The sequence below is a fragment of the Gordionus sp. m RMFG-2023 genome, chromosome 3, assembly GCF_954871325.1.
Source record: "Gordionus sp. m RMFG-2023 chromosome 3, tfGorSpeb1-WG-v2, whole genome shotgun sequence".
NCBI classification, from domain to species: domain Eukaryota; kingdom Metazoa; phylum Nematomorpha; class Gordioida; order Chordodea; family Parachordodidae; genus Gordionus; species Gordionus sp. m RMFG-2023.
Genome location: NC_088777.1, coordinates 2439353 through 2458612, shown reverse-complemented (window position 1 = coordinate 2458612; position 19260 = coordinate 2439353). Strand labels below are relative to the sequence as shown.

Genomic DNA, 19260 nt, shown 5'->3' with positions numbered 1-19260 from the left:
ACGTTTCGGATCGGATACCACTATGAACGCGGCCTATAACAACACCTGACTCTTGAGACTAATAAGTAATCAAACCGGTAGAGTTTAAATTAGATGTCATCATATCAATTATTAGTATATAGTTTTAGTTAAGGAAATATTTGCCTTATCTTAATTGTATTTCCAATTATATTGTATAAAGCTACTTTATACGTTTTTAATTGAAAAGAGAGATTACACGCCTATAAACAACTTAAATTTGAGGGTGGGTTTGGCCACCCAAAAACCCTTTGAACCCTCTAACCATTATATTACGATTTTTTTGAAATTTTTGTATTATATAAACGAATTTATTCGTAGATAAAATCTAAATCCGAGATTTCGTCCATTTTCGACTTGTATATCGTATCAAAAATATTATTGTCTTCTTGGCTGAAATGGTTTTTCCAATCCCCAATGATCCCTTTAAAAAAATTAAATAATTGGTAAAATAATGGGTTTTTTTTTAATGATCAATATAAATTACCTTTTCTTATGAATTTACTCTTGGTTTGGTCAAACAGTGGGACCCAATTCCTGTTCACTCTTTCGTTGTCCTTCATTTTTTCGAATGTGCACGCGTTGCTTACGTTCGCGATTTGAGATCGGCTTAATGACACTCCCAAAAATTTACTGATCGTCATTATAACTTCGTTTAAATTCTATAATAAAATATTATATTTAATTATCAATTATTAGGTATGATTGAAAACAAACAAACTGTTTTTTTATTCTTGAGGGGAAAAAACAGTTTTTTATTCTTGATGAGGAAAAAAACTGTTTTTTTTATTCTTGATTAGGAAAAAAACTGTTTTTTTTATTCTTGATGAGGAAAAAAACTGTTTTTTATTCTTGAGGAGGAAAAAAAACTGTTTTTTATTCTTGAGGAAAATAAAGGCCTTGTTTTTTTTCTGTTTTTTTAAAAAAAAACTAAAATTAAATTACTAACAACTAATTTTATAACTTCGCTTCATTTTGTTTCAAATAAAAAAAAAAATTATGTTTATAAATTTATAATTTTTTAGCATGTTTTTTTATTTGTTTTATTTTACAATTTAAAAAAAAACACAGTTTTATTTGTAAAATGAGTAATTTATGTATGTGTAAAGTTATACATTTATCATGTCTTCGTAGCGTACGATTAGTAGGTTAGTATCGTCTTTCCTTTTCCAATAAGACTTCACGTGATCAAACCAGGACCCCAGGATTACTACAAAATAGTTTCATCATAATTTGTATAGCCATAAATATTAGATGTATATATATATATAATTTTCCCTCATATGTTCTTAAGGTTATTATGAATTTCGTGAAGGAAGTTAATGAGGGCATATTTATTTCAAGTTGCGATTTAGATTGATCAAAAAATATTCTAAATAATAAAATTTCCCAGAAACATTTAATAATAAATATTCCCGGAAGGCTTCTTCAAATGCTAATTTTAGGTTTTAATGATAATTAATTGTATTAAAATACTTATAAAAATAAATAAAAAAGGATAAACTTTTTCCTTCTAAGAATAAACTCAAAAAATGTTTGAAATCTTTGTTGAAATATCCCACTTCAAGTGCCATTCTATGATGGTGAAAGAATGATACTGCCACGTCTTTAGGATTTCTCAGGACATAAATGATCTTAAATAAATATTTATATGTATATATAAGTCAGCGTCATATCTCATTTTATCAAAAAATGTATTCAAGAATGTTTGGATATGCCAAACCCTACTTAATTTCAGAAAATTTTTCGAATAATAATTTAGTATATATAATTTATATATAAAAAAAAATCCAGAGAAAAATTAATAAAAGTGGTTATAATAAGGTTAAAAAAAAGGTTTCAAATACATAATTTTTCTATAAAATCGCATATAGTAAATGAAAGTATTGTTAAATTACGTAACTTTAACCATCTCTATTGTGATTTAGTCAAGCTTTTAGCCTAAAAAATCTGAATTAAGATTCTAAGTTGAGTCTCAGCTTGAAGATCGATCCGAATATTTTTGTACGAATACATAGTTAGGGCTGTTTTATAGTTGACTAAAGTTAGGTAATTTAACAAAACTATTAAATGATTTTAAGATTGGGGAAAAAATAATAACATATTGAACTAGACAAAAAAAACAAATTAAAACATATTATATATATATATATATAACAAAAGTGTATGTATATATATATCAGATACCAAACCTTTTAAATCGCCATTATTAGCTATAAAAATTAAAAATAGATAAAAATAAAAATACGGCCCGAGCCGAGTCCGAAAATATAAAATCCGGGCCGGGCCCGAATATTTTTGGAAATGTAACTTAGAAAATCTTGATTACTCTATATGGGAACTGCTAAAGATACTATAGGTTATTGCTAGTAGGAGAGGATTTTTAGAATAGAGAAAAGAAAACTATATTATTAAATATAAAGGATAATATAAGTTTGTCTTTAAAAAGGTATGGATCTAACTTGAATTTATCAGCACCAGAAATATGGAGTAGGAGGGGGTTAGACATGTCTAATTTCTTTTAAAATTTGCAATATAAACATCAGGTTCCTTTCAATATAAAATTTCAAATTGTTATATATTTTTTTTGGAAACCAATCTTAATAACGGCCGTTATTTTTCGGTTAATATCAAAGGGATTTTATATTGGACTGATTATAATTTTAAAAAATAATCGCATCTTAAATGGACAACTATGCTTCTCTTTTATCTCTAAAAAAAAAAATTATTTTTATGGCCATGAAGGCCAAGCCAATCGAAATTAAAATGGGAATTTCGATCCATTGTTTATTATAATTATGATTGATAATATATCGAAAACCTTGCATTGCGATCTTATGATGGAAGGTGGTAAGTAAGGGTGTTGAAGATGAGTTTGGAATATTCTAGGTTTAGGTATCGAATCCAAATTTTTGACATTTCGCTCCGGCGGTGCTTCGAAATGTATGACTCTTTGGGATATATCTAGATTTTTCGCGTAAGACTCATCGTCAGGATGCATCAATAGCGACACGATTTCCGCTGTCCACGTTGTACCTTTCATTTTTTACGATAAAATTTAAAATTGATTTTTACATAAGGAAAAAGCTACGAGGAAGGGCCTTCCCACCCCCCTCCTCACCCCCTCTTTGGAAATTTACCTCGCTCCAAAATAACATACAATATGTCACTTATAAACATAAAAATATATAATCAGCCATAGGCCTGTAGAAAGGGTAGCCCTAAAAGCCTCCAATATAATTTATGAAGAAAAAACAAAAATCTTATAGCGTCCATTCCCCTCTTTTCTAGCAAAATCCTCTGGCTATGCCTACTTTCCTTGATGATACATATATAAACGATAAATATATTGGCTAACTGATATAAAAATTATAAACCAGATTTGGGATACGTCGCGATAATAATATCTTCGGGTTGAAATTGGTAATTTTGTAAATCGGCAAACACCTGAGGTTTGAATATCAACCCGGGGTATAGTATCCCATTCCAGTAGAGGGGTTCGATTAATCCATCTACGTAGCTCTTGAATCTCTCATCCAGCATCGATCCGTAAAAGGTTTGACCGGTCACGGTATCGCCCCATAACTGGCCCGCTAAATTTTCGCTACTTTCACCAGCTGTTGAACACGAATTTGTTGGTACGATTTTGGAAGCTTTGAGCATCTCCGCATTGGCATCCTCGTAGAAATTCGACGAATAATTGTTATACGGATTCATTGTACCTGTCTGAGCCACGTCGTTTATTCTGCCCATCATTTTTTCCTGTCAAAATATAAGTGAATATAAGAATTATTTCGTAAAAATTATGATCTAACATTTTATTAAAAATTTTGATAGTTTTAAAATAATATTCCACAAATTTAATACCAACTGACGAATAATATATCCGATATGAATAATTTTTTAAAATTTTGTAATTATAAATAAAAATTTAAGGTGTTAATTTAAGGAATTTACTGCCATATCTTGTGTGCCTTAAAATTCCAAGAAAGTCATACAAAGTCAAATTGTTTTATATATTTCTGAAATAAATTTTTTCCCCGTAAAAATGTTAGCCAATTGATGCCAAATTAAAAATATTTATGTTAATTTTTCTATTTTTTTAAAATTTATTTTATGTTTTATAAAAGATATCTTTTCAAAAATGAAATTTCAAAAAAAAAATATAAATAAATTTTACAAAAACAAAATTAAAAACATTTAACAAGATTGATTTTAATATACATATATAATAAGTATTTTTATTTTATTTGGCCAATTATTTGACCTTCAAAAGAGGGAAAATTAAATTGAATATTATAATCATCACATGTATATTTAAAATAATATTTTTTATATTAACAATGAGTAGGATGATTTATCTTTTGATTATTTAACAATTAACGCTAATTTGCGGTAAAAATTAAGGGGGTTAAAAGCTTATTTAAATTACCATTTTGTAATAATGCGATTGAGAGGATTTAAAATAAATTCGTAAAAACTGATGATATTTAAATTTCTTCTAAACCTAACTGGCACATTTATTAATTAAAAATTTTTTTTTATAAACATCAAAATCAGCTGTTAGTCGATGGCATTTCGGGGCTGTGGTTGGGCTCCATAGAATTGCATTTGAAATACATTTCGTCTACGTGTCATTGAAATGTTTATTTTCTGCCCTCTGGACTTCAATGTTCGTATAATATGATATACTTTAGGAAATGGAAGTCAGTCTAGGTTAGTATTCGTAATCTTTAGGTTTGGAACGGATTCTAATGTTTCCTACCTATTTAAAGTTTTCCAGGCCTTTATCTTTTAGATATTTCATGATCTCTTTTAGAAACCCTTAGTGTCGAGATTTATCTTTTTCCTCTTTATCAGGAATTTATCTTAGACATACTTTCAAAATAAGCCTTAAATTTAGTCTCTTTAAATAAGAGAGAGAGAAGTTTAAATTGGATTGCCAGCGAAGAAACCACATGAATTCCCTTTAATAGGTTTTACAATAGAGAGTTGAAATCTTATCGGAGAGCTTATTCAACTCAAATAAGGATTCTGACGAATTTCCTAAAGCTCCCTACATTCTCTGGACAAACTCTGAATTATAAAAATGAATTTTATATAATCTATTGTTAAATTAAATTTTAACCTAATATTTTTTTTTAAACGCGTTTTTCATTTTTTTTATGATAAAAAATTTATATTACATGGAAAAGGAAAATTAAAAAAATATACATAAAATTTTCATTTCATTTCATTTAAACTTTAAAAAAAAAATATTAAATAATATGTAAGACAAAAAGCCAACGACATTTATAAGGTCCTTCCTCATTTATGATAAATTTTTATTCTTTCATAGGATGGTTGCATCTTAAAAAATTTTTTTACGAAAATTAAATTAGTCTTGGGAAGTTAATTTGTGACTTTTAAGTTAGTATTTTTGCCAATTTTTTTTTTAGAAATCTCTATAATTTAAAGAAACTAAAAATATATATATTGTTTATTATTGCAAGGCTCTAAATTCTAGGAAAATTATATCTTGACCAATGACATAAATAATAATACCTAGATTGACGATAATAGTGTATATACATCAATGAAAACAGCTGGGGACGCCATTATGATTACCCATCATTATCATTATTAAAAAATTTTGAACGAGAGGCCAATTTAGTGTCCTATGTCTGACGCGAACTTTATCAAAGAATAGCCTGATCATCCAGATAACAAAGGAAGCAAGTTAACCAATTTAATAGAAATAATTTTTAACACGAGAATATGGCGGGTCCAGCTGATTTGCATTCATCGACGCTTCCAACTGCATTATTATGAATTCATCGTCAGTCTAGCTATTATTATACGTCATTGATATTGACTAAAAAAAAATTGTCAGCACAGAGAAGGTTTTATATTTTAAAAAAGAAGAAGAAGACGTTTCTGTAAAAGATTAAAAAATTTGTGAAGGGAAGTCAGAGGATTTTAGCGGTACCATTGGCGCGGACCAGTTCGGCTCGGATTATTTTTAACGAACGAATGGCGATTTAAAATATTCGATTTTAAAATATAAGGCCTGGCCCGGCTCGGGTATTTAAAAACCGTGTATATTCGGTCCATGTACCCAAGTCCGGCTTAGGACCAGGCCGGGCCTGCAGGTCTCTGGTTTATAGTATGTATATACTACGATTAGAGACATTCTAAATATAAATAAGGATCAAAGTTTAACCTAAATTAGATCGATAAAAACTGTATTTTTTTAATTAATAACTATTATTTTTCGATATAAATTTTCTTATACAGAGAGAATAATGTGATGAAGTCTTATTTTATGTTGATTAATCATGAAACTGTTCTTAGTATCATATATATATAGTACTCCAGCTGAGGGTTTTCTAAACCGAAAAGGAAGTTGAAAAAACCGAGTTTAAAAAGGTTCGATTTTGGTTTCAGAAAGAAAAAAAAATATAGGAAGGTTTCAGGGTAAGGTCATGTTAAGAAATTAAATTTTGTAAAGGTTTATGGTTCGGTTTAAAATCAAAAACCTTGAACAAGTGTTGATGAAGGCTTGGTAATTATTATTTTTTTTATAAAGGAACCTATATTTGCCGTTATAAATAATTTTAATCGTATTTCATGATGTATATAAAGAAGAATGAAATACGATTTACCTTGAATTCATAGTGGTGCGATGGCGATAACGATTTAACAGCTGACAGTTTTTTTTAAAATCTGGTTTTTTCTTTATTAAAATCACTATTTCTTAGATTTATTATATGGATTAATTTTGAAGATAAAATTATTATTAAAAAAATTAAAATTGATCTCATAAAAACAGATTTTAAAAAATCGATCAGCTGTTAAATCGCGATCGCTCCGCCATGAATTCGAGATTAAAGTTAACCCATAATTTTGCCTCAATATGTTTTTTTTAAAATCAGCAATGAGTTACTTTAAATCATTTTTTGAGCCTATCATTTTTTTTTAGTTTTTATAGATCTGTCCGATTTTAGCGGAAACGTATTCCATCATTTAGGGGATACCTACCCTAATAAATATCAGACAATCATGCCATGAAGATGAACATTTGGACTTAATATAATTTATATAAGTTTTCCCATTAATTTTTATATAAATTAAAAAATGACTCTCAAAGGTTAAAGGCAAAATTGTCTACAATTTATAAGATAGGCATTCTAAGCGGGTTTAAATTTTAAAAAAGTGGCTTCAAAAAATGATTTAAAGTTTGAAAAATAACGTATTGCCTAGAAAAAAAAATATATTGTCGCTAACATAAAATCATGTGCATAATTTAAAATACGATTCGATACATCTTTGTCCAAACTGGATCTCTGTGATGATTATATGTTTCTACCGTGAAAATGATCTTTAGAGCGGTACCTTTCTAACCCGTGTAATGTTATATTCACTGAAAGTAAATATCCTTAAGAGCCTACACTAACTCCCCTAGAAAAAATTTTAAAAAAATTTAATTGTAATGGTAAGGTAACTCCTTCATATATTTCAAAATGAAAAATTTTAAGTTATCAATACTTTACCACAAACTATAAAAAAATAGCGAGAGGGAAGAAATTTATTTTTTAGAATATGAATTAAATTAATTCCTCTCAATTATGTTGAATGCATTATTATGGTGTATTATTTAGCATGAATATGAGTTGCTGTTAAAATGTCGAAATCTTTTAAATTATATTTAAAAATAACAGAAAATTATACATAAATAAATTTTAATTTGAAAAATAATGAATACAAGTTGATTATCAGAGATTTCATTAATGTGTAATTGATAATATGAGATGAAAATTGATAAGATAATCTAAAAAATAAAGAAAGGATTAAGTGAAATAAAGTGTTTCATTCATATTTACAAAGTTGAGGGAATATTGTTTTTATCAATTCAAAGACAATTTTTCAAATCTGTCAATCCATGTTAGGTATGTGTACACCAACAATTCTCGAAATTCTATTTATCTGTTCTGTTTGTATAAAATATATAAATAAATTCAACAAATAAAATAAATAAAAATACGTACCGATGACATGACGTACCGATGATATGACGTAGCGATGACATGACGTCACGATGACGTAATGAGGACATCGGAAAATTATAATATAGATAATTGTATGCAATATATGTATATATTATAATAGGTCTATAATAATGGTATATTATTAAATTCAGCAAACATATATTGCCTTATTACATCTTAAAATTTAAATTGATAACACCCTCCCCCCCCAACAATATATTTATCTTACCTCCTAGCATACCCACTCCTTAGATCTCCAGATCGCCAGGCGGGGATTCATACCCGTCGGACGCAAACTACAGCCCAATCATCTAGCAACTCTTGGCAGTCGGAGTGATTGAGCCAACCGAGGGCAATCAAATATGCTTTCCGCTGTACGTAATCCCAAAAACTTATGGATCCCTGGCGGGTCATCAGAAGAACCTTCTTCAGCACTCATTTAGGCTTATGTCAATCCCCCTTATGTTGGCCAACAGCGTCTATATGACAGGATTTTTACTGGATGCAAACTCCCTTCAAAAACCTTTGCCTACCCCCCTAATAAAAGTATTAATTTTTACAGCAATAAATTTTGTCCTATTTCATCTCAAAATTTAATAAATAACCCCTCAAAATAATTTCCTACCCCCATTAAAGCAGCTTACCCCATACCCCCTTAAAAAAATATTATGCAAACTGTTCCTACCCCCCCCCCCCGCTCATGTAGACACTGTTGGCCAAGCTTGAAAAAGCAAGAATCGCTTGTAAAATATAAAGTCGGTATTTTTCTCCCAGTGGGTGTACCCTATGGGGACTTCCTTTAACTCATATTATCTATGGACTGTTTATAGGCATACCCCGAATTTTCCTAAAGGGGGGGTTAAAAATTACTGGGGCCCCTAGACCTCCTTTGGCGGGGCTTCGACCGGGTTACCTTAGTCTATATATGATCATAAAATATTTTTACAAATTTTAATAAAAAAATAATAAGCCTTGGAACAAATATGAAATATATTTTTATTAGATTATATAAAATAAAAATATAATAAATTACTTGTATATACATTAATATAAAAGCATGGTAATAATTTATTCCAAACAATTATAAGAAATTTATTTAAAAGTAAGTAGACATATAGTTGATAAGGTAAAATTCCACTTTTACAGACATATTTGACATTTAGAGAATATATTACAGTTAATAATTTAACAAATTTTACTAATCAATGCTCCTGATAATAAATATAACAACTACTTGCATTTAATTATTTAACGCCATCTATTAATTTTAGTAAAAATAATATTAAAATTTAATCTTAATATTTTTTATCCCACAATGTCTTTAAAAGCTATTTCCTGATATCCTTATCCATATTTTATAGTTTTCTGTAAAATATATAATTCGCTATATTGGTAAAAATTACTTGATTGCCATATGATAGATAATTGATAAAATTAGATACTGTAAATATACGACATAAAATATTCCACTGTTTGTATTGTCCTTTATTTTTTTTATTTAATTTATGATTTAATTTTTTCAATAGTTTTATAATTATATTTTACTTTTATTAGGATAAATAAATTAAAATTACTCACTTTATAAAAAATTATATTTGATATATTATGTTATTTAGTAATTTTATGGATCTATTATTAATAATTAAAATACATTACATTTTTGTCTTAAGACTTATCTTTGGCTTACATTCCATTTATTAAATTACATTTTGGGTTCACTTTATATACAAATGCTTTTTCCCAAAAATGTATAATTTATGATGTATAGTTTTATAAAATGTCAACTTTTACATTCTTTCTTTCAAATTATTGTTTAAGATATATGCATACATTTTTAAGGGTCAGGAAGTGGGGAGAGGACTAAGGGGGATATTTTTTATTAGCTAAAAATGATATTCACAAAAAGTGATAAATTTCTGAAGGGGGAATTTCCCTATGCCCCACCCCCTGGCTATGTCCTGTACTTCTGGGGCTAAGACAATCTTCTGATATCGTATCAATAAGCCCTTCTCATGTTTAACACACCATACTATGCGGTTACACACATCAACGCACAGGAAGTGTTAGCAGCCGGAATAGATGTTCTCCTCGCCCTGAACAAATAAGGAGTTCCTCTAATGATATTCACCGACTCAATTGTAAGTTTCTTCGTTTACAAAAAGGGAGATTAAAATCCATCTCTCTTGAAATTGTTATCACATCCTAGAAATAACGGCTCGCCAACTTTACGTTCATACTCCAAACATCGAGGAAAACCCAGCCGACGAATCATCCAGAATTTAGATTGGATATCGGGCCGCCCTCTTTGTATTCGGCCAGTAACCTACCCAAGAACTAAGCAACGACCAAGACCTAAACGATGCGATCATCTTCGTTGAACAGGAAAGATCGTTATTTTATAACGAAACCATCGCGACACCATCACTAATACTTTGACTCTCCATACCTTCAACTACCACTATACAGTTAGGCTAAATATACATCAACCCAAGATCTAACACAGAAAGGCCGAAATTTATCATAATTAGAACGATAACATCCTACGCTTTTAAATATACATTCGCGATTATAGCAGATTATTTTTAATTGTTGTTATTCAAATTTTATTGTTTACTATACATTATATTTGTCGCCATTCTATACTCATATTATAATATTTTTACCTCTAATATTTTAATGGGGAAACAATCTACCAAGAAAATACTACCTATAGAAAATCCTTTAGCAAATCTTCTAACTCCCAAATTCAGGAACCGGAGTTTCCAAAATCCTTCAATAAAGTGGAAAGCGAAGATCCCATCGTTGATTAAAGGAACTTCAGGCATGCTTTATCGCCAGTAGAGATCAACACTCAAAGCCCCCATTTCCGCTCTCATTACAGCAGTTAGGATGGCCCCAGGGGCTACCAATTGCCAAGACTTCCCAGATCCGTCTCCGTTGTTACCCTCCTTTGGAAAAATTGAAAACTCACCCCCCCCCCTCCCCTGCTCATATAGACATTGTTTGTAGCTTTTACAAATAGATAGACTTTGGTTTGTTCTAATCATCTTTTTCCCAAATATACAATAATATAGATGGTATCTATGAATCGCGCTCTCGCTTTGTATTTTCGACATATACTGACTTTATTAAAATTTTCTTTCTTTAAAAATTATCCTCAGGTTCGCGAAATAATTTCTTTGGCCATTAATGGATGGAACAGAAAAGAGAATTATATGTCACTCCATGTCAATTATACGCCAAGTTCGTACAAGATTTTGGGAATCAAGACATAGGCATCCACAGAACGCCTCAATTTTTAGATTTATCTCTAGATTTTATGGGGGGAAAAAATTAACAAATCGGCAAAACGTCGTATTAAACTTTTCCTTATTTCAATCCTGCACTTTAAGAGATAAAAATGGAGATCCTTATAGTTTCTTCTACTTTAAAAAAAAAATTGCTCATTTCTTCCTTTAAAGAACAATAAATTATTCGATATGTTCTTTTAGTATGAAATGGGCAAATTATACATATTTTTTTTCTGCCAGTATTATATTAAAATTAATTTTATCTACATCTCGAAATTTAATGAATAATTCTTGAAAAGCCCAGGTCAATACATCATTTGGCCTTTTTCAATAAAATTGATTACACTTTGGAATTTCGTCCTTCCACTGCCATATTTCAATGGGCTCCTCTTGACTCATTATTGTACTACATATCGACATTATCGCGAATATTTCTAGCTAATATGCAATATCATTTTGACATTCTTAATAAGATACTTGTAGATGTATCTATGATACATTATTTTCAAAAGAATCTTATATTCATTTTTTTTGACAAAAGATATCGATACTTTTTTTTATATCAATGTTTTAAAAATAATTTAATAATAACGTATAACTTTATTTATTTTTTCGTGGATTATTTTACATTATTTTTTTTTAAAATATATATTAAAAATATCGCTAAAATTTAAGGTACAACAAAAATAAGCTTAAAAATCCACAACTAAACATCAATATTTAGGTAAATTATACAACCAAAACAAAGTAAATAATACAACATTTTATATATTAATGTAACAGAGCAGAATATCACTATTATATAATATTTTTTATTTTGTAGGATGATTAACACTCATATGGTAGTGGTGAAAAATGATGCATTTTTGACATCATACATGTTTTAATAACCTACGAATTGAATGTGAAATTAAAATAAAATATCTTTAAAATATATTATTAAAAAAAATACTAAATGTAGTAGTACATACTAGAATACCAAACACAAATAACAAGGAAAATGATGATTATTTTCTTTAAGTGAAACAAATAATCTTACAACGCTTTTTTTTAAAAACTAAATCTTTAAGCTTTTACTCTCATAAGGGAGAACGGTTTCTTCCTTCTACAAAACATTCCCCTGAATATTCCACTTATGTATCTGCCTGTTATGGCCAACCTTTTTAGAATTTTATGAAACAATTCTAGGACCCTGACAAAGAATATAAGGAGACCTTTTGTGCCTAGCCATCTTCCGTGACCCATTCCAACTATCATAGACAACATGAAAAATAAATGCAATGTCATCTAAAACATATGGTACTTAGATTAGGGGACAGTTGTATTGCCATATTTAGGAATTAATTTTTCCATCCATCTTAATCGCTCTCCAATTACCAGAGTTACCCTTAATTATAAAAAAAATGCGAATTTTATATGCCAAACAATTTTTGCTTCACGCTCGTTGGCAGTGCCCTCACTGATTCTGAGGAAATGTCTGTGGGTTATAGTGGACCGTGCAATTGATATCGATCTCAGTGTGTGCGTTCTACGTATAGTTAAGTTAGAACGTTCATGCGGATTGTGAGCGATGCTATGGCTGCAAGGATATTTTCTATTTGACTGGATGGTTCGCGTGACGTACTGAGCAAGTTAGGGTCGACTGGGGTAATTGTAGCTTTATCCTCTGGTTGATCTGCAGATCCTTGAGTTACTCAAGAATCATCTGGGGTCAGGAGGTTTGCAAGCGGATCTTCTTTGTCCGTTGGTTTCTTGATTACTTTTCTATAGTAAAAAAATCTAGCTTTACTCATTAGACTCACCTATTAGAGACAAAGCAACAATATCCAAATTTGGCGAGAACTCTGGTGAACTTTGATCAACTTCAGAAAATCCCAGGATTTTTGCCATCTCAATTTGTACGCGTTTCGTTCTACTCTTCTCTATGTTATTAGGAACTTAAAATTAAAATCCGCTTTCTATTAATACCTAACCTATCATTCTCGCTAAGTTGCTGGTTGCAAGATACTCTCCCAAGAAAATTTGGGAGTATAAGATATCGACCACTCCCTGCCTAACTGAGGAATCGCAGCTTTATCTCGTCATATACCAAAAGTCAAATAATTATCAACATTTTTACCACCACTACAGATCCTCATCTAGGTGGCCCTAGACCTATGGAAAGTAACCACCCCCCATTCTTCCTCGCCTCTATCCTCCAGACATTAAGACTGAAACTTACCATTTAATCCAGCATTCCGTTGAATCCTTTTAATCAAAAGTTGTTTTGATATAATATTTGAATTTACCTGTCATCTATCGCCGCTTGAAATTCTTATAAAATTGCTTCAACAATTGATTGATATTTTGTTTTTTAAATTTATTTTCTTATTTAATTTTTCTTAGTAGTGGCTTATCGGTTTATACCAAATCCTGGGAAGTTTTTTAAAAAAATTTTTTAAAAAAAATTTCATATGACATGACATTGCCAAAAAATATTATAAAAATAAATATTTTTTAAAAATTATCTTTTAATTTTTATTTATTTTTTTTGACAAATAATTGACCTACAAAGAAGAAAACATATATAAATTCTAATACCAGAAATTAAACCAAAAATATATAAATATATTTTTTAATTCTTTAAATAGTAATTTTAATAATTTTAAAAAAAAACGATAAATTTATCAAATAAATTGATCGAAGCCGGAGATGAGATTTTAAAAATTTTTCAAAAAATAAAAGGATGTACAAAGGTGAGAAAGAATTTTTTGAAGGTTTATAGGTAATATACCCGGATTTAGCTAATTTTCCTCTATTTTTTATGATAGTTACTGGAAAAAAATTTACATAAAATTTTATGTTTAATATAGGTATTATAAATATATTTTTTTTAAAAATGGTATTGAAATAATAATTTTTATATATTTTAATATTTCAAAATTTATTTAACTCTCTCCTCTTTATACAAGCAAAAAATAATAACAAAATCAATAAAAATATAAAACTAATGTCATAAATACGTTTAAAAGATCCTTTTTGGTGTAAAAAAAATCAATTTTCTGGATGCTTTAGAAGGCAGAAACTATTACTTCATGTTGGAAGAATATGGCGGGGGGGGGGGGGGGTATTACACAAAATTATAAGTGAAATTGCAGGTAAAGAGATAGTTATAAAAACGCTATAGTCAATTCAAATAAAGAAGAGTGAGGTTGTCTTAGGAAGATGGTGTAGCAATCCCTGGGTGCTTGACAGTGATAAAAATAGAAATAAAACAATATTTTTTTTAAAATTAAATAGAGAACTAATGCTGTAAACGTTACTTCAAAAATTAAATGCGTTACTAGTAAAAAAAGGAACTGATTAAAGTTACTTGTCATACTAATTTTTTAAAAAGTAACGCGTTACTTATAAAAAAAGACTAAATATTATAAAGTAAATGGGCGCAACTCCCTATTTTATCGAAATTTTAACTCACAATCAAATTCAATTATTATCAGAAACTGCCTTGATAAATTGGGCAAAATATCTACTTACAAATTTTTAAAATTTTCATTTGCGTAAAAACTCTTATGAAGTTGACCTTTGTTTTTTTTTGCGATATTCAGTAATTTATAATATAAAATTTTATCATTTTTTTAAAAAAAAATATTTATGTTCAAAATAACAAAATTAATGATAAAAAAACAACAAAACTTAATAAAGAAAACAACAAAATATAATAAAGAAAGCAACAAAATTAATGATAAAAAACAACAAAATTTAATAAAGGAGACAACATAATTTAAGAAAGAAAACAACAAAATTAATAATGAAAACAACAAAATTATTGATACAAAACAACAAAATTAATGATAAAAACAACATAATGTCAAAATTAAGAAAACAACAAAATTAATAATGAAAACAACAAAATTAATGATAAAAAACAACAAAATTAATGATAAAAAACAACAAAATTAATGATAAAAAACAACAAAATTAATGATAAAAAACAACAAAATTAATGATAAAAAACAACAAAATTAATGATAAAAAACAACAAAATTAATGATAAAAAACAACAAAATTAATGATAAAAAACAACAAAATTGAATATAGAAAACAAATATAACGAGTATACAGTTAATTAAAAATAATTAATCAATGAGGAAATGATGTGCTAAAGAACTTAATATTTCTAACGTTAAAATACTGTTCACAAATATTTATAAACCTACAGGAGTCATGATTGCAAATAAATTTTATTTATAATAAATTAATTTTATATTTTGTATACAACCATTTTATAATAATTTTATCATACATCAACGCATTTTTACACATGATTTTTAAATGAATTTATTTGAAAATGGTTGAACATAATCTCAATTTTTTGCTAAACTTAAAAATATAATAACAGATGGTAAAATGCTAATTTTAAAAATTTTTGATAAATTTGGCAACTGTATAATTTTGGGCAAAAATATTGACATTAACGGTGCCCAAATTGGAGAACGGTTTTGACTTTATATAAATTTTCTTTTTATTTTATTTCTCCTTCCCCCACATGGATAAAATATACAAAAATAATTCATTTTGTAATAATTTTTTTTATCATCAATTGTTTCACAAAATATCGAGATTTTGGCGAAATGGAGGTTCAACCATTCTGCCATTTATGAGAAAGGACAATATTCAGGGCTGGACAATATATTTTCCGTGTTGTTGTTGTTTTAAAAAATGTTTTTATTTGTACATTTATTCATCAAAAATATAGGGTGACCACAGTCGAAGTAATAATAAATTATCATCTTCTTCCGCTTAACGTTAACCAATTAATCAGTCGTGTCTAACTACTGGTCCTAGCTCTTAATTGTTTTTTTTAAAATTACTTATTCCACTTTTTAAAACGGATAAAAGGGGTTAGATTCACCTTCACGCTAAGCACTTCTTTTCAATACAGCATAACCGTCTCTTATAAGATTTTTTCAATAAAATGATGAATTGAAATATTTTCTTTTACAAAATTATATTTAAATCAAATACATGCCAGACCCGACCCGTTTAAAACAAAATATAATATCTTCCGAGAATTTTGAAAATTCGCAACCATCAAAAATCACGCGGCAAAATGACGCGCGAAAATTTAAATTTTGATTTTGAATCTGTTCTTTTTATGTTATCTCTTTCAAAATAATTTGGGGTTATATAATTTTTAGATACTTTTTTATTTTTTAATTTCAAATAAATTATGGCACAAAATTTACAAAATGTATCTGTTGTAGATGCTTAAGTATTAAATCGACTCTGCCCTAGTGTTTTGCTAAGTGGGCTAGACCTTAACTTAATATATCATTCAGAAAAATATTACCCAAGCTCCCAATGGATTTTGCTCTTAGATGTCACAAAGGTTTGGACATTCTAGTAGGGAAATCTTGAGGAATAGGTAATATTTTTCTGGCTAAATTATGGAGTTAGCATTTCTAGGAGCCGTTCAACAACACTACTCTATTCGTATATATATGGCTTGAGAAAAAGAATAATTAATATAATATAATATTAAGTTCTTTAATTAATCCCAAGAAATCTTTAAAAAACAAAAATGGCGTTGAACACTCTGAGCAGAGTTTGACCGGTCTACATTTTGCAAAATTGATATTAAAAAAATACTTTATATGATATATATATTTATTTTAATATTGACCAGAAGCAACACAAACTTAAAATTTCCGAATACACAGAAATTTTAAATAGTAGTTTTTCATTACCTAATCATATCATTTCACCAACACTTTACCCACCTTCGGGCAAACTTGCCCTAGCATTTCTTTCAAAAATTTAGGATCACAAATCAGCAAACTCATCAGAAGAACCTCTTGAGGAAGTCTTTATTTATTCTTAGACTAAGATTGGCCATATAGCTATCCTTAAATCTAATCTACATCAGCTTCAATAGAGCTCTCTTAGACCCCTTCTAATTTTTTATTATATTTTTCAGAGTTGTTAAAGGATCTAGATGCTTGTATCTAGATCCTGTATCTAGATATAACGGTATCTGTACCTGCATCTAGATAGATTTTTGATTAAAATATCTGTATCTAGATATTATTTTAGACGATGTATCTGTATCTATATCCATTTAAAAAGTATCTTTTACCAACTCTGATATTTTTCCTCGCTTAATAAAACAATATGTTTTTTTATTAATTTATAAATATATATATTTTTTGAAAATAGCGATAGATTTAAATGGGATGGGAGGATATATCATTACTAAAATTGTATCTTTCTCGATATTTTGTAGTTATACATTTTCAGATTATTATTTAATAAATAATATCTATTAATTTTATTATTAACTTGGACAATATGAGAATAATTATAAAAATGCTTAAATTTTTCTAAAAAAAAAATTAATGAATTTTAAGATAATATTATTATATTCTAAGATGATAAATTTAAGGAAGGAGTAGAGATCGTGGAGTTGGTAACCATTTTCGATTATTAATAATTTTAACAACTCTTCGAAAATTTTATAGTTTTCCAACACAAGAGTTTCTGGGTTTAATTTAAATTATATTTAAAAAAATCAGAAATTACCTTGTAATATCATTCCAAAAGCTTTCCTTCTCAAATCCAGTAACACTGACCCAAGCATCATTCAATTCGAAACTCCCTCTGAACATGGTATTCACTTTGTGACAAACAGAGTCAATTTATACAATCTCTCCTTCCTCCTGGAACACAAAAAAAAAGAAATAATAATATATTTGTATAAAATTAAGTCTAATCATTTTTACTAAAAAATTTTTTTAACCACGAATTTAATATTAGAAATATAAAGAATTTTTATGTTTTTTTTTAAATTTTCTCCCATTTTTATTATGGTAGTTCCATCAATTTTTAAAAATTTTCATGATAATATATCATTATAAATTTTGAAAGATTTTATAATATAATAATATACGATATAGATTTTGGGAAAAATTTTTAAATACGAATAGGTAAATGGTTATTAAGATTTTTGATAAACATTAATGTATCACGCACTATTTATCTACCTCATTAGTGTTGTTAAATTAACTAACTTTGACCATTTCTGTTGTGTTTTTTAGTCAAGTTTTTAGGCTAAAATATTAAGGTAAGCTTCTAAGTTGAGTCTCATCTTGAAGATTAATTAGAATATTTTTAACTTAAGATTAGAATTTATTATCAATATAAGATATAATAATTTAAATTTTCATTATAATAAATTTTAATATATTTAAAAATGTTTGAAAAATATATAATAATACTATTTAAAAAAAAGAACGGAGATGGTGTGACGCTGGGAAACAAAATGAAAAAGGAACGTAAGCGTTGTCTATGAGAGCTCTTTGGCTAGAAGGCTACCATTGAAACTGATATAATTAGCTTTGTGAATCGCTATGGATAATCGTTGACGTCTGGCTAAGCTGTTTTATAGTTGACTAAAGATAGGTAGTTAAACAACACTATAATCTCATTCAATAAAGAGGACAACAGAAGCTCCGGTGGTAAAATTTTCTTAACAGAATATTTAGGTAATTTTTATCGATCCTCAAATTTAATGGTACATTTTTGTTTGAAGTCTTAAAGTTCTTATAGAAATCGTTTAAAATTTTTTTAAATTTTATTATTTGGAAACTATCTATTATTTGATTTTCATATTAATTTTAATCATAATAAATACAAATGGGGTTTCTTTATTTACATAAAGGAATATTAGATTTTAAAAAAAAATGAAGCTGAGAAAAAATTTTTTTCATAGAGTTTTGTCCAATACCCGCTATAAAGGCTACTAAAAACATTGACTAATAATATCTTAAAAGTATAGCTAAACTTGTCAGTTTAATATAACGAATTTCTTACTAAATTATATATTTCGATTCTCCAAGCAAAAAAAAACAGAATAGGTTTGAATCGACTTCTACTTAATGAAGAAT

The 19260-nt window shown here is 28.1% G+C and overlaps 1 protein-coding gene across 1 annotated transcript; it reads right to left on the bottom strand.

Annotated features, from left to right (window-relative positions):
- Positions 1-288: 288 nt before the first annotated feature.
- LOC135927472 (sulfotransferase 1C2A-like) lies at positions 289-4160 on the bottom strand. The gene is made up of 7 exons (XM_065463469.1): positions 3976-4160; positions 3396-3780; positions 2840-3054; positions 1523-1652; positions 1134-1228; positions 506-680; positions 289-442 (listed from the first exon to the last, which is right to left on the bottom strand). The coding sequence occupies exons 1-7, from the start codon at positions 3979-3981 to the stop codon at positions 330-332; spliced, it is 1119 nt and encodes a 372-aa protein (XP_065319541.1). The 5' UTR covers positions 3982-4160; the 3' UTR covers positions 289-329.
- Positions 4161-19260: the final 15100 nt, after the last annotated feature.

Bases quoted from the DNA above. Each gene is read 5' to 3' on its own strand.
- LOC135927472 (XM_065463469.1), bottom strand. The intron at 1,229-1,522 runs GTTTATCCTTTT...ACTATTTTGTAG, and splicing joins TTTATTCTTAGAAGGAAAAA to TAATCCTGGGGTCCTGGTTT. The intron at 681-1,133 runs GTATAACTTTAC...ATTTTATTATAG, and splicing joins GCTACGAAGACATGATAAAT to AATTTAAACGAAGTTATAAT.